Here is a 14,842-nt window from a genome sequence, read left to right as displayed (position 1 = left end):
CACACAAACGAGCCAGTGAGGGAGGTGTGTTTCACCAGCAACAGATCTAAGGGGCTTATGCATGCAGAGTAATGAGCAAACACAGCGCAGAGAGGGATTTAGTATGTGGGAGCCAATTAAGTCGGCTTGGCTCGGCCATGGGAAATGTCTGTATGAAGAACAGGGCTCCACAAAAGTCAGCAGGCATTTTATGCTTTTTTTTCTCTCAAGTGTTTTTTTTCCTAGTGAGTTTTTCAAGGATATTGTTCCTTGAATACATTCTGTAGTCCAAGCGAGGATTTACCATCTTCTGAATTTTTTTCTTTAGGCTTTACTTTTTTAACCTGATTTTTAATGTTAGTGCCCACTGGCTTGCATGATTTGTGCATACAAAGCCTTGCATGTGTCAGTGGAGCTTCAGTCTGGATTTGTGATGCTATTATACAAGTACAGAAGCTGCTGTATTTTACCTGAAGGATCTCATGTAAACAAAGGCTGATGTTGAATTTGTTCTGTTGTTTCAATTACAAGTGTTGCCATCCTTTAAAAAAAAAGGAAAAATATGGTCATGTCTGAGTGCTAACTGTAAAGGTATTAACCTTTTGAGCGGCATGCAATTTGCTTAATCAGTTGTTCCCAAGATGTACCCAAAAGACCAGACAAATGAAGTAAAATACACTGATTCACAGTATCACAGTATCATCAGGGTTGGAAGAGACCTCACAGATCATCAAGTCCAACCCTTTACCACAGAGCTCAAGGCTAGACCATGGCACCAAGTGCCACGTCCAACCTTGCCTTGAACAGCCCCAGGGACAGTGACTCCACCACCTCCCCGGGCAGCCCATTCCAGTGTCCAATGACTCTCTCAGTGAAGAACTTTCTCCTCACCTCCAGCCTAAATCTCCCCTGGCACAGCCTGAGGCTGTGTCCTCTTGTTCTGGTGCTAGCCACCTGAGAGAAGAGAGCAACCTCCTCCTGGCTACAACCAGCCCTCAGGTAGTTGTATACAGCAATAAGGTCACCCCTGAGCCTCCTCTTCTCCAGGCTAAACAATCCCAGCTCCCTTAGCCTGAGCAGAGTCTTATGGAACTGATACATGACCACCTTCTTTTTCTTCAAGGTTATCATGTTCAGATCTTCTATTGCATTGTCTCTGGTGTGGATCATTTTATTTCTTAAAGTGCAGTCATGACAGAAAGCATGCACTAAAAGAATGCTGACCTGGCACTCTGGAGTCATCAGCTGAATTTCCTGAGAAGGGCAGGTGTTACTTACCTCTGAAAATGAGGATTGAAAACATATTTTCTCTTTATATAATTTTGAGAAGGTACTTAGGAAATAGCTCAACGTACATCTGTACTGGTGTCTTCTGTTTTTGACTTGGGGAGTCATTCCTTGAAAACTCAGTGGGTGTAGAGGATAGGATATATCTCCACAACCTGTTTAGCACTAAGAAAGCTGGCACAGCCAGGGCAACAGTACTTGCTTAGTGCATTGTCAAAATCTGTTTCAGCAGAGTCAGAAGATGTAAGAGGTTAGCAGGTCTGCTGCCATCACCAAAGGCTGCCATTATGTGAACAGCATTAGTGAGAGGAATTTTTCATGTGGCGAGTAGGGATGAAATAGAAAGGAAGCAACACCTTGTAAAACTATAAAAGTAGCTTAAAATAATGCAGAATAGCATTTTTATTGAGGAAGTGAGATACTTTACTGTCACACTAATGGTGCTATAACTCCCATCTGCCTTAAGGTTAGCTTAAGTTCTTGACATACAAATACTAGGGAGTAAATCGAGTTGGTTACTGATTCACACTTAGTTAAACAGGCTAAGTGGGAGGTAAGGATTGCTCATCTTCCGTAAATGAACTTAAGGTCTCTCTTCCTTGCTGGTTGCACTAACTGCTCTACATCTAACTGTAACTCTATGATCCTTTGGAAATGGGAGGGATTCAGGAAAAAATAATGTCCCTCCTCTCAGACAAGTCTTTATTCCTACCTGACCAGCAACTTAAAACAAAAAATTAGTGTGAAAAATGAGATTGCACAGATCTCTGCAACAGTGCTACATTAAAATACCAGCACTCACTGGATCACACCTACCCCATCCTTGCCCTTTGTGATTGGTAGTGCTGTATCCACCTACCACTTTTCCATCCTACCTCTTCAAAGTCATGGCTTATGGGGCATTTCTGTCTGCAGGTAAATGGTTTTTGTCAGTATCTCCACATTTCTGCAGTGAATGGTTTGGCCTTCATCTGTGCACTTGCATGTATCACACATGCATGTATCTGTATAATTAGGTATGGAGATACGTTCAGTTTAGCGTGCCTGCTGCCAAGACAGCATTCCCCTGGAGGCATATGAAACCACTTTGCACGTAGATGCAGTTGCAGGCAGCTAGCTGAACTCACTCCTTTCAGCTTATTTAAGCTTTAAGGATGGCAGTGCAGTAGTAGTACATGACCTGAGCGTCCAGGGCTCACTCATGGCTGGTTCTTCAAATACTGCTCTTACAGACATAATTCGTGGTTTTTATTAAACACTCTAGAGTTGCCTTCCTCTAGAGAAAAAAAAGTATTCTCTCTTAATTGGCTCCTTAGCTTCCTTACAACTGAATGTTTTGTTATGGAGTGATACATTGTACCTACTCTTCAAAGCAAATCAGTGTGCAATATCACGTACAGATGTAATTTTCTCATATACAACTTCTTTTGCATGTCCTATAACTAAGTGCATGACTGTATTACAGGCTTGGAGAAAATAAAACCTCACTAGAGCAGATTGATAATGTGGACAACCATATAAAATTTGATAGCAAAGGGAGAGAAAAAACAATTAAGCAAAAGCCTGTCAGTATTTACTAGGATGACTCTTGAGGCTCAGGGGAGACCTTATTGCTGTCTACAACTATCTGAGGGGAGGTTGTAGCCAGGAGGAGGTTGCTCTCTTCTCTCAGGTGGCCAGCACCAGAACAAGAGGACACAGCCTCAAGCTACACCAGGGGAAATTTAGGCTCAGGGTAAGGAGAAAGTTCTTCACTGAGAGAGTCATTGGACACTGGAATGGGCTGCCCGGGGAGGTGGTGGAGTCGCCGTCCCTGGGGCTGTTCAAGGCAAGGTTGGATGTGGCACTTGGTGCCATGGTCTAGCCTTGAGCTCTGTGGTAAAGGGTTGGACTTGATGATCTATGAGGTCTCTTCCAACCTTGGTGATACTGTGATACTGTGATATTGTGAAACTGGTTAGAGAATGGGGGAAATGCAAACCATTACAGAAAGCCTGCTTCCAGCAGCAAGTGTTGCAGGAGATCTGCATTGGTCATAGAAAATTATGCAGAGCAACAGAAAGCAAAGCAGTGCTTGTGTTCAGGGGTAAAGTCCCTAAAGCAAGTTGGAGCAAGCCTTAGTGAGATCTGAAAATAGCACCAATTCAAAAAACCTCACTCTGACCAGTTCCTTAGGTATCACAAAACTGTTCTCATTTGTTTGGGATCTATCCCAGCTTAAAGGGATGTATTTAGTAAACCAGCACTTTTAAGTGAGTTTCTATAACACTGTCTTAGTCTGCAAAGGATAGCACTGGCCTTAAAAGAAAATAGTGTGATTTAGTTATCTCTTTAAGACCTTGACAGCTGCCTGAATGCAGTATTACTGCTGTCTGGGGAAATAAAGAGAGAAGAATGGGGAAGCTTAGAGAAACTTAGGTCTTGCAAAGAGGAGGCAGATTAGAGGGAAAGGTATGATTTTAAATTAGATCCCACTGCACCAAACAAGAAGTGTTTTTTGTTCCATTTCCAAAGTTCAAGTGACAAATAGTCTTAGTATAAACCACTTTTATTCATCAGCTCTATGCTGCACTTGCTCAGCAACCATGAAGTCATGTCCTAGGTCAGAGGCAAAGAACATCAGTCATGGAATGATGCAACATCCAGTGGAAAACTTTGATTCTGGCCAGCATCTAAGGACCACTGCGTAGGACCAAGTATGTGCTCCAGTATCCTGCTTTTGCAAATAGCAGTTGCAAAGTTCTTGAAAGAGTGAGAGAAGAAGGTGATTCTACGTCTGTGTACACCACTGGTTGGATAGCTACTATGATACAATGCTGCTTTTAAACAGAAAGCCTGGAAGGTTCAGCAAAGTAACAAGGATGATTTATGTTATGGAAAAACTTGAATTGCAGAGAGCATTACCAAAAGTTCATTCCTTTAAGTTTACCAAATACAGCAGCAAGAATGACTTAGGTTTTGGCTATAGTTACCAATAAAAGAACAGCTTATCTAGTATTTCAGCACATTCTCATTTACTTGTCATCATATGAAACCACTGCATTGCAAGTCCTAACACTTCACTCAAGTGCTGTGGAGTCCTGACCAGACTTGGTGATGGAGGAAGGGGTGATATTAAGTGTAGTTGTCAGAAAGATTTTTGGCACCCTTGGTAATAGAAAAGAAATAATACTGACTTTGGAACCTTCCCATACAATTTTTAAAGGAGTCCAGCACTAATATTCCTCAAGGTCTACCCCATAACAAGCGAGAAAGACACATCTGCAATTGCATTTAGCATCAATTCTGAAAGCACCAAAATTCAGTGAGCAGCCCCTTTCAGAAATTAATTCATAGAATCATTGAATCAACCAGGTTGGAAGAGACCTCCAAGATCATCCAGTCCAACCTAGCACCCAGCCCTGTCCAATCAAGTAGACCATGGCACTAGGTGCCTCATCCAGTCTTTTTTTTTAACTTCTCGTTCTTGTCACACTGTGTGAGATAAAAGTGCACAGCAGACTAAAGGCACCTCTAATGATTTTGAAGAGGCAGTCTGAAAGGTATAACTAATTTTATCTTTTATATTTCAGGATAAGCTTGCTTCCCCAGAGCTGCTGATAGCAGGAAATAGTATTCTTTATTCTATCACTTGAGAGTGATCTCTGAATTGTGTGTACTCCCCTGCCATGCTAGTCAAAATGGATTGAGTAGTTAGGAAATTTTTTTCTCCTTAAGGGATTACATGAAGACATTCTATCAGAACTATCTGACAACAATTACTTTAGTCTCAAACAGTTAGGAAACAGAAAATCTCAATATTCAGTTACTCTGTCTATTTAGTATATGGGACACAGGTTCAACTGAACAGTTCACCAAGGTGTAAAAAACCCCAGTGTTCTAGGTACTTGAGAGTACAGGGCAAGAGCCCTTGCTTTACCAGAGATTTACAGGAGATTCTCATTCCTGCAGTGCTGCACGATTTAGGGTACGTGGGCTTTATTAGCATAAGCTTTGAGGAAGGAGTGGAATTCCCACAACAGAAAAAAACCGTCCACAATTAAGGGGAAATTACAGAGCAATTACACTGCCTTCAAACAGCTGGAAAGCTTTGGCTGGCTGGAAATAACTTTTCTGCCGCAAGCGGCAAGAGCGCTCTCCCAGGCTGTTCAGCATTCACTACCCTGTTGCCATTTACCCTGCCACCCACCCACCCACCCAACGAATCCCTGTGGCAAAATCTTAGAAAGCCTACTCTGATACTTTTAAACCACTGACATTCTGGACTGCCCAACAAGCTGCGACAGAGGTCCAGATGTGGCCACAAATGTTACACTGGAGAGCTCTGCAAAGTGTACCCAGTAATGCCTGTGCATTTTCCTGCAGATCTGTACTGCTGCAGTGGTGGCACAAGGAGAACAAGAATTGCCTCACTGCTGTTGACTAAATGTATGTTCTCCATATGTCGAATGCATCAGCTGTCAGGGGGCCTAGGAAGAGCTGTGGTGGCTGCGGCTTCCTTCCTTTCCCATCTGGCACGGGCAGAGGGAGGAAGTATCAGTGGGTGCCAAATTAAAGAAGAGAATAGACAAAGAGATAAGCAGCCTTGCAAGAGTGAAGCCGTCTGGGAAGTGATGGTGGCATTTCAAAAAGTCTTTAGTGATTGCTTCAGGCTTCATTTCCCAGACCTTTATTCTTCTAAGCAAAGTTTATGCTTTCACGTGGTAGACTCTGTTAACCATACACACACAAAGTTCTCGTATAACTAACCTGAACCTTCAACTTTAAAAGCTCTGCTAAGTCACTTATGAGCCCCCTTTTCTCTTGAAGCAGAATATATGTTAGGCTCAGTAATGGAGCAGAACAACAGCGTAGAAGATTTCTCCTTGAATGTCTTTTCTGTCACTCCTTATCAGCCAAACAGATCCGATGTCCTGGTGTCAGATGGGGATAAAGCTGGTGCCACTTTGCTCTTTTCAGGTGTGTTTTTGGGACTGGTGGGGATCACTTTCACCGTGATGGGATGGATAAAATATGATGGCATTACCCACCTGGAGTGGACTCAGTTACTAGGGCCTATTCTGCTGTCTGTTGGGGTGACTTTTATTCTGATTGCTGTTTGTAAATTTAACATGCTTACATGCAAGCCCTGTAAAGAAAGAGAGGAAAATATGTCAGAACTCGACCAGGCTGCAAGTGGACAGTCCTTTGTCTTCACTGGCATTAACCAACCTATAACTTTTCACGGTGCCACAGTGGTACAGTACATCCCTCCACCATACCCAGCCCAAGAAGGCATTGCTGTGAGTCCTGGCTACCTTCATCCGGTGCTCAGCTGCTGCAGTGCTGTTTCTTCCAGCACCTCACCAATTCCCACTCCAGGCTCTGCTCGCTTCTGCCCTGCTTACTCCATGGACAACCCAGCTTTTACCGGAGACGAGAACTACACTACTCATCAGAGGTACATCTGAAACCCTTAGTGTTTTGGACACAGGCTTCTGAGTATTTTGAGTGCCATGTATGGTTTCAGAGGAAACAGAAACTAGTCCAGGGTGTTACTGTTCTTCAGATTTTTCTTTTCCTTAGGAGTATTTGTTAAGTAAAGACTATGGAGACACATGTTTTCATCCAAATTAAATTCACTTTTGGATCCCTTTCAACTTCCAATCTACTAAATCTCTTGTTGCTTTTTAAGATATTAGTATGCATGCTCCTGCCTGTGTTTTATTTTTATGCTTAGGTTACTACCTTTAGATGTATGACCAGAAAGTTACACAGATAGCCAGAGACTTCCACTCAGAACCACAACATGTGAGTTAGCACACAAACAGCATTTTTACAACCAGGAAGAACCATTTTTGATACCACATCCTCTCCCTCCTTATTATGCCTGGCCACAACACAGTCCTCTCCCACTTCCAGTCCTTAGTCCTTTCGTAGTTTTAGGGCATAAAAGAGATTAGTGATATTACAAAGCAGCATGCAAATGATTTAATCAGGCACAAAATAATTTCATATAGTTCTTTCCTCTATGGAAAGACATTTTAATTATTGGAATTACACAGAAGTATATCTTCCTTAGAACACAAGTCACTTTTAGTCCATTTATCAAAGTCTGAAAACCTGCTGACAGATCCCAGCATCTTCTGAAATACATGTGACAGGCATAGGCAGCATGAAAACAGAAGTCACCTCCTGACACACATAATTCACAAAAAGAACACTGTGAACTGTTAAATCACAGTAAAACTTCATCTTGTAGCACCTTCTCAAGAAGTCAGAACGTGCTTTGCTGAGATGAGACTGACAGGATGCAGCACCAAGGTTGCTTGCATGCTTGCATTTGCTAAATCCATTTTGCACCTGCTCCTCTTCCTATTTTCAGATCAGAGGACAGTTCTGATGAGCCAGAAGAACTGCTGGAAGACTACGTCTGTAATGACTTGTCACCTCCACCTTATGAGGAAATATACCCACGCTCTTCATAGAATGACCATGGACAACAGATGGCAATTCTAAGAGACACTAGCTTTTCAATCTGTGAGAATCCTTTCCTTAGACACTTCCATGATGAATCAGTGTGAGCAAGATCATGGTACTGATACACACAGTTCAGTATCACTGAAGATATTTAACCAATTCCTTCTTTTTTTCTCCCTTGAAATTCATTAGCCATTTGCTATGCAGTTTAATAGCAGAGCTATTAATTATTTAATAGCAAATCTATTTATGGCAAAGTTATTAAACTCGAGTATCTACATCCCTGTCAGTGTTCCCCAACAAGAAACCTGATTTTCAGAACTACTGAAACAAGTGTGTACTGTGAATACACAAGATGCTGTGGTGGGTCATGATTTCTCCTGTACATTCAGCACCATCAGAGAACACTTTATCTGTTCTTGAGGTATTTTCCCTTTTGATTGCTTGGGAAATTTAAAAAGTGATGAACTGTCTGATCCATATAAGTGCCTATAATGTCTTACTTCAGTCCTATTCGTTAGACTAGATCAGTCAGTAATAAGTCCAGTCTCTAGATTAGACTTCCCTTGCTTGTTTCAGCTGCAGATCTAAGGCCTGTGGTTAATTTTTGAGCACTCTGCTTGAATCAGAGCATCCCTGAACAGAAAATATACAAACAGTAACCTCTGCCTGTTTTTACACAGACATCTAAGAGATCCTGCATGCATCAAATTCAGTTCCCTTCCACATCTGACGGGATGCAAAGTGCTGTCTCCCAGTAGGAGGCCTAACAACTACTGGATTAATGCAATGTCACCTTTCTGAAGCCTTGAAAGAGGTGTGTGATCCTACCAGTGTTAAAGGCTTTAGCAGTCACATCTTCTCTTGCTATACCCTTGCTCTGTGGGAAAGCTATGATGGGATCCCTCCTGATACTGCTTGTTTGAACATGGGTCCTAGCCACATGGGTCCAGTACCTCCAGACCACCCAGGCAACTGTGGGTTGCAGTGAGCTTTCAAGATCAATGTGATTCCAGGCATTGAGCCCACAAGTTGGTTTACAGTCCTATCTAGCAAAAGATGAGGTACATAAGCTCTGAAACTTTGCAATCCAGAATGGAGGTCCCCAGAAAGCTTTCAGGAGCTGCGTAGAACCTGGAGCAAGTGAGAAGGCTGTGTGTCTTCTCATTTTTATCTTGTATTTCCACACATGCTTCAAGTTCAGCTTTTGACTCTGTAAGTGCCCTGACACAGCTGCACAAGTTGGTATCTCCCCATGCAGGATTCAATCAGTTTTGCCTATATCCCTTGAAAGACTGAAACCAAAAGCTGTTCTTAGCCTACACTGCTGAAGTAAGCACAAGGCAAAACGATCCAATAGTCACCACCTAAAGTAACAGTGGTGTGCTGAGATGTGTCTGTGGGTCAGACTCCTGGCCTGGAACAGCACAACTAAAAGCAAGCATCCATTATGGAATGTATGAATTTTCTCTTAGTTGCCAGCACAGCTGTCTCAGCCCATGGCAATTGTCATCAGACTGTGATGATCTTATTGACCTCATTCCTGAGGGCTGAAGAAGCGTGGTGTTGATAAGGCAGTGTGGGATGTACCTGGGCTGGAAGTCACTGAGCACCCATGAAGCCTTGCTGACAATAAGGAAAGGTAGCTCTGGATGGAGAGGTGCATTCAGAACCTTGTGCAGCTGCACACAGCTGCATATGCAGACCAGCCTCCCTGTCCTGTACGCTTAAGGTGTCTTTGGAACGGCGGAAGATAAGCACAGTGCTCCACAGTAACAGGTGGGACACTGACAGAGGTCATATTTGGGACAAAACATTTAAATTGACCAAAAGCTGAATTAGCAACTGCAGCAAGCTACTAGACAGCGACTACCAAATATGTGCAAGGTTTTTCTCACTAGAGAAATGTAGGGCATGCTGATTTTCAGCACTGATGGCCTGGTGTTAGCAGGCAGGGACATGTAGTTGGAGAATGGCAGGCACTCTGTGTTCAGAGTGATCTCTGTGGGATTGAGTGAGAGAGCAGAAAGCCTAAAAATAAATGCAAGTTTCTTTTATGGAAATATCTTGCTCTTTTTCCAGAATTTACATGGAGGCAAATTCATCCTTCTTCCACAGCAGGAAACTGGAAGGTCCCAAATCCCCAGTTAGTTCCACATGGACAAATTCCTGCACTTAGCACATAGGTCTGCTGACTCTAGCAAGCACAGCAAGAGAGCATAGGTCAGGTTTGATGGATCCACTTGCAGAACCATGGTCAAAGTTTCACCCTCCCCCCAAAACAAGAAAATATCTTCATTCAGAAACCACAGACTTTTGCTGCTGCTCTCTCTTTTTCTTTTTTTTTTTTTCTGTTATTTTAATTCCCTCCCCTCAAATATGTGCCATAAGCATGTGTCATGGAGAAATCATACTTATTTCTTATGACATCAGGTCATACCATCAGAGTAAAGATGAGAAATCCAGAAGGCTGCACTGTGGGCTCTGTATCAGTTTTTAAAGTTTACTTCTCTTTGACACTCAGTTCATTGAAAGAGCCCTGAGCTGCTTTTTAGATAAAATGATGAATAAATAAATATAAATGTAAATAACTACGTGTTAAAGTTATCTTGGCCCATCAGATGTATTCTGCCTGTATTCTGTATGAGTCTTTTCATGTTGCACAGATATTTGAGTAGCTTGCCTGACGTTTTCTTGCTGTACTGACTGCTGATCAATGTTTTTGGGAGCAGAACAGTATTGTATGAAGGCTTTCCTTCTCCTGCTTTCTTCCACCTTCTGCTTTAAACCTTTTTTCCAATTCTAACTTTTTTTTTCTTTTAATGTTGCTTTTTCTGCCTTGCTACTGTATCTTCAGTGGTTTAAATGTCACATGAATTCACCTCTCAGCATTATTACCCTATGGCGGGTGAAAGAACAAATCCATTTGTCCAGACTTCCAGCCAAAGTGAACCTACGCAGCTCTGCTAGATTACCCTGGTTTCATTCCTCAGAGCACCTGCCGGGATGAAGGGATGGGGCAACGACTTGATGCAAGCCAAAATTCCACGTTATTAGAAAAATAGGCTGGTATATATTCTCTCAGAAGGGCTGTTAATCATTGATTGGTTAAAATGACAGTAAGAAAGTTAGTAACTACTATATGATTGGCTAACATGCTCTGTTCAGGGAAAAGATGCTGTTTCTTCTTTCTTTGTTACTTTCCCTGCTCCTTGGTATATGTTGCTGTGCAACTATCACCTCGAGGTGAGGAGAAAGTTCTTCACTGAGAGAGTCATTGGACACTGGAATGGGCTGCCCGGGGAGGTGGTGGAGTCGCCGTCCCTGGGGCTGTTCAAGGCAGGATTGGACGTGGCACTTGGTGCCATGGTCTAGCCTTGAGCTCTGTGGTAAAGGGTTGGACTTGATGATCCATGAGGTCTCTTCTAACCTTGGTGATACTGTGATATTGCGATACAGTCCTTACCACAGGATCCTGTTTATCTCTCTCTTCTGAGGTCTGACTGACCCACACATTCCATGCCCAAGGTCTATGCTCTATTTGTTTCATCTCCAGCAGCTGTTCCTTACTAACAAACCATTCCCCTATTCCTGCAAGCACTCAGAAGACTGTGTTTCAAATTTCACTCAACCTCCTTTTCTTTCACAGTAGTGTCCTTTAGGCAGAATTACCTTCTTCCATACTGCTCGCAGTGCTTTTGTGGACCTGCAGAATAATGCTTTCTGATAGCTAGCTGCATCCTCAGTTCTAACCATAGAATCATAGAATCATAGGATCAACCAGGTTGGAAGAGAACTCAAAGATCATTCACTCCAACCTAGCACCCAGCCCTATCCAGTCAACTAGACCACGGCACTAAGTGCCTCATCCAGGCTTTTCTTGAACACCTCCAGGGACAGTGCCTCCACCACCTCCCTGGGCAGCCCATTCCAATGCCAATCACTCTCTCTGGCAAGAACTTCCTCCAAATAACAAGTCTATACCTCCCCCGGCACAACTTGAGACTGTGTCCCCTTGTTCTGTTGCTGGTTGCCTGGGAGAAGAGACCAAACCCCACCTGGCTACAATCTCCCTTCATGTAGTTGTAGACAGCAATGAGGTCACCCCTGAACCTCCTCTTCTCCAGGCTAAATAACCCCAGCTCCCTCAGTCTCTCAGTCACAGAATGTTGTATGTCAGCACTCAGCTGTGGAATGTTGCATGCTAGCATTCAACTATGCAGCACTGAGTAGGTCGTTGGCATTTTTCCCAATCTCACTCCATGTGTAATATTTTGACCACAGGCCTGATGCACACGAAATTGGTAGACACACCTTTATTGACATGAAGCTGGGCACAGTCTGTTCACTGCAGTAAAAATTCTGCACCTAGTAGGGGATTGAGAAGCTACTTCAACACACCAAGTGCCACCTGCTAAATGCAGCTGCAGGGTGCAAATTTTTTTCTCCAGCAAAATTTTAAGTCTGAAGTGTGCTTTTAAACATCAGCACTGCCCTATCTGTGAGAGCGTACAGGAATATATGAATCAAGGTCTGCTCTGCTTTTGGTTTTGCAGTTCTTTCAAAAAAACCCAAAAAACCCTAAACCAAACAACCAAACAAAACCCCAACAAACAAACTAAACCAAACAACAACAACAACCATAAAAACACCGCACAAAAAAACCCCAAACCAACCAAACAAACAAAAACCACAACCAAACAAATAAAGTTTCACTGGTGCTCCTGAGAAAGTGCCTGCATGCACACCCTTGAGCTGGCTGCCCTCAGTAGTAGGAGCTGAAATCCTGCGAAGGGTTATTTTAAAACTGTATCGGGATTTAGGAAATTTGGGTCTCCGGTTAAAAATAAATCTGTTAGTAGGGCTCGTTGCATCCCGGAGAGCCCTCCCTAGGCACACGGCAGGTCATCGGCGCACCGTCCCTGCAGGATGCTCGGGAACGCTGCTCCGTACCCTCAATTCCTTAGGGGCTCCCACTTCCACGCGGCCACCCCGTTCTCCTCAGCCCCACATGGTCCACGGCCGGGCAGGTTTACCCAGAGGCCAGCTCGGGCCCTGCCGCCGTGTCCTCTCCTCGCTGCCGCCAGGAGGCGCCGCAGTGCCCCGGAGCGGCCGGAGGCTCCGTACGCGGCCGCTGTTAACGGCGACTGCAGCCGCTCCGCGCTGCGCGGCGCAGCACCGCCGGGGCCGCCCTCTTCCTCACCCGCCCAAGATGACACTGGACGGCATTAAGGCTGTCATCACGGCGTGTCGTCACTAACTGGGCGGATGGCTGGGATGCAGAGACGGTACATTTTAGCTTGTGACACCTGGCTTCTGAGCCAGCAGAGCTGGCGCTTATCTCCCTCATTACGAATAGCAAAGGTGCCGATAAAAAGCACTCTGAGCTCCCACGCAATTGAGAGTTGCCTTGTTTAAGGAAAAAAAACCCGAACAAACCCGTGGTTAAAGAGCCAGTGCAATCACCGAGGAGCTGAATATCCTCACTCATAGCACAGTGGACAGCCTGGAAAGAGCCTGCGAAGAGATGCTGCACTCACGTGCGCTCTCCTCCTCCACCCTGTGACCTAACAGGACGGATTTCTCTCTGCATGAAGGAGCAGGGGGAAGTCCAAGGGTCATTTGTGAAGAACTAGGACATGCTGTTTGTATACAGCACGTGAACTATTCCGTCTGCTGCAAGTATCATTATTGGCTCCACTTTAGCTGTCAGAGTGAATAAAGGTCCACAGGACACGCAGTTACTGCTGCTCCATCGCCAAATGTGAGCCACTGCGTCAAGCAGAAAAGCACAGAGCACAGCCAGGTGGGATGTCATGGGTTGTACCTCTGTTGGTTGAGCGTGCTGCTCATTAATAGCAGGTGTGAGAGGCCAGTACCCACGTCACTGCATAGTGCAGAGGCTTATATTAGACTTAGTCTAAGCCATTAAAATACACAAGTTTTCCTCCTAGGGTGTATTTTCTGGTTCATCTTATTCCAACAGACATTATTCAGCTCTCACCTGTTGTATGATGCAAAGCCTCTCAGGACAAGTGAGGACTGCAGGGGGAGTCTCTTTGAAAGTACTCAGTTTAGGCACTCATTGCTCTACAGGCACAGGATAACTTGCAGCAGTTTCAGGAGTTGCACGTCGTGACACAGACCCATGTGGAAGCAGATGAGAGGCTGATTTCAGCTTCCCGACACCCACAAGCTCATGGAAGAGTTGCTTTGTCATGGTTTATACCCAGACAGCAACGAAGCCCCATACAACTGCTTACCAGGCTCCCACACCCTACAATGGTATGGGAAAGAAAATCAGGAGCAAAATGCAAAACCTCCTGGGTGGAGATGAGTTTAATAGAACAGTACAAAGAACAAAGAAACAGGAATAACAGTGATACTAATGAGGTGACATATAAAGTAACAGAAAGCATGATGCTCTCACCCAGTGCCACAGCATGCAAACACTGCCAGCCAACCTCGACCTCCCCTCCCCCAGCTTTATGTAGCAGTCATATGGTATGGAATACCCCAGTAGCTGGTTCAGCTGTTTGTCCTGTGTGTGGTGCCTCACAACTTCTTGTGAAAGAAAAGAAAAAGTAACCCTTTCCTAGCCAAACTCAGGACACTCTCTTGGAACTCATTTAGGTTAGTCTGAGAGCTCTCAGAGCACAGCCTCAACACCTCCAAGTCACACGGAGTCTAATTTTGAGATTTAGCAAGCTTGTGTCTTTCTGAACAACATTTGCAAGGCGATGGAAAAGTTTCCCCTTAGCAAACAAGTAAAAATGTTTCCTTACTCCATGTGATCAATCAGAAGATGTCCTGAACCTCACCTCACATGCAATAGCAGCACAGAGTCAGGTCGAAATCTGTAATGCCATATTTGCTTGTATCTGTGTCGTGTGTGGCAACTCTGAGCAGTTCACTGCTATTTAGCAAACACCAGGGCACATTTTGTGCCTCTTTTATAAAATAAAGATGAGGTTATTGTTCTCCTGTTTGGGTTATTGGATTTTCTTTTTTTTTTTTTTTTTTTTATAAAATGGATGCTTTTTGTTTATTTGTGCAGGCAAATAATTAGCCTATAGGTAAGATGCTGTGCATGCTACTTAGGCTGTGCTATTTAACA

General features: G+C 43.9%; 1 protein-coding gene across 2 annotated transcripts; it reads left to right on the top strand.

Annotated features, from left to right (window-relative positions):
* The first annotated feature begins 6,098 nt into the window (after positions 1-6,098).
* TMEM174 (transmembrane protein 174) lies at positions 6,099-8,739 on the top strand. 2 transcript variants are annotated; one of them, XR_010301292.1, is made up of 3 exons: positions 6,099-6,706; positions 7,631-7,785; positions 8,409-8,739. XR_010301292.1 is itself a non-coding variant. In XM_064140168.1 (2 exons), exons 1-2 carry the CDS (start codon positions 6,099-6,101, stop codon positions 7,731-7,733), a joined length of 711 nt encoding a protein of 236 aa, XP_063996238.1. In that variant the 3' UTR covers positions 7,734-8,143. The 2 variants fall into 2 exon arrangements, 1 of the variants encoding a protein (XP_063996238.1); XM_064140168.1 differs by lacking the exon at positions 8,409-8,739 and having other exon boundaries at positions 7,631-8,143.
* Positions 8,740-14,842: the final 6,103 nt, after the last annotated feature.

Source organism: Pogoniulus pusillus, chromosome Z (genome assembly GCF_015220805.1).
Source record: "Pogoniulus pusillus isolate bPogPus1 chromosome Z, bPogPus1.pri, whole genome shotgun sequence".
NCBI classification, from domain to species: Eukaryota; Metazoa; Chordata; class Aves; order Piciformes; family Lybiidae; genus Pogoniulus; species Pogoniulus pusillus.
This window is presented reverse-complemented; position numbering and strand designations above follow the sequence as displayed.

What these genes read in the sequence shown, in the direction of transcription:
- TMEM174 (XM_064140168.1), top strand. Translation starts at nt 6,099, where the DNA reads ATGGAGCAGAACAACAGCGTAGAAGATTTCTCCTTGAATGTCTTTTCT. An exon ending in AACTACACTACTCATCAGAG is followed by an intron (nt 6,707 to 7,630) that starts GTACATCTGAAA and finishes TCCTATTTTCAG; the next exon opens with ATCAGAGGACAGTTCTGATG.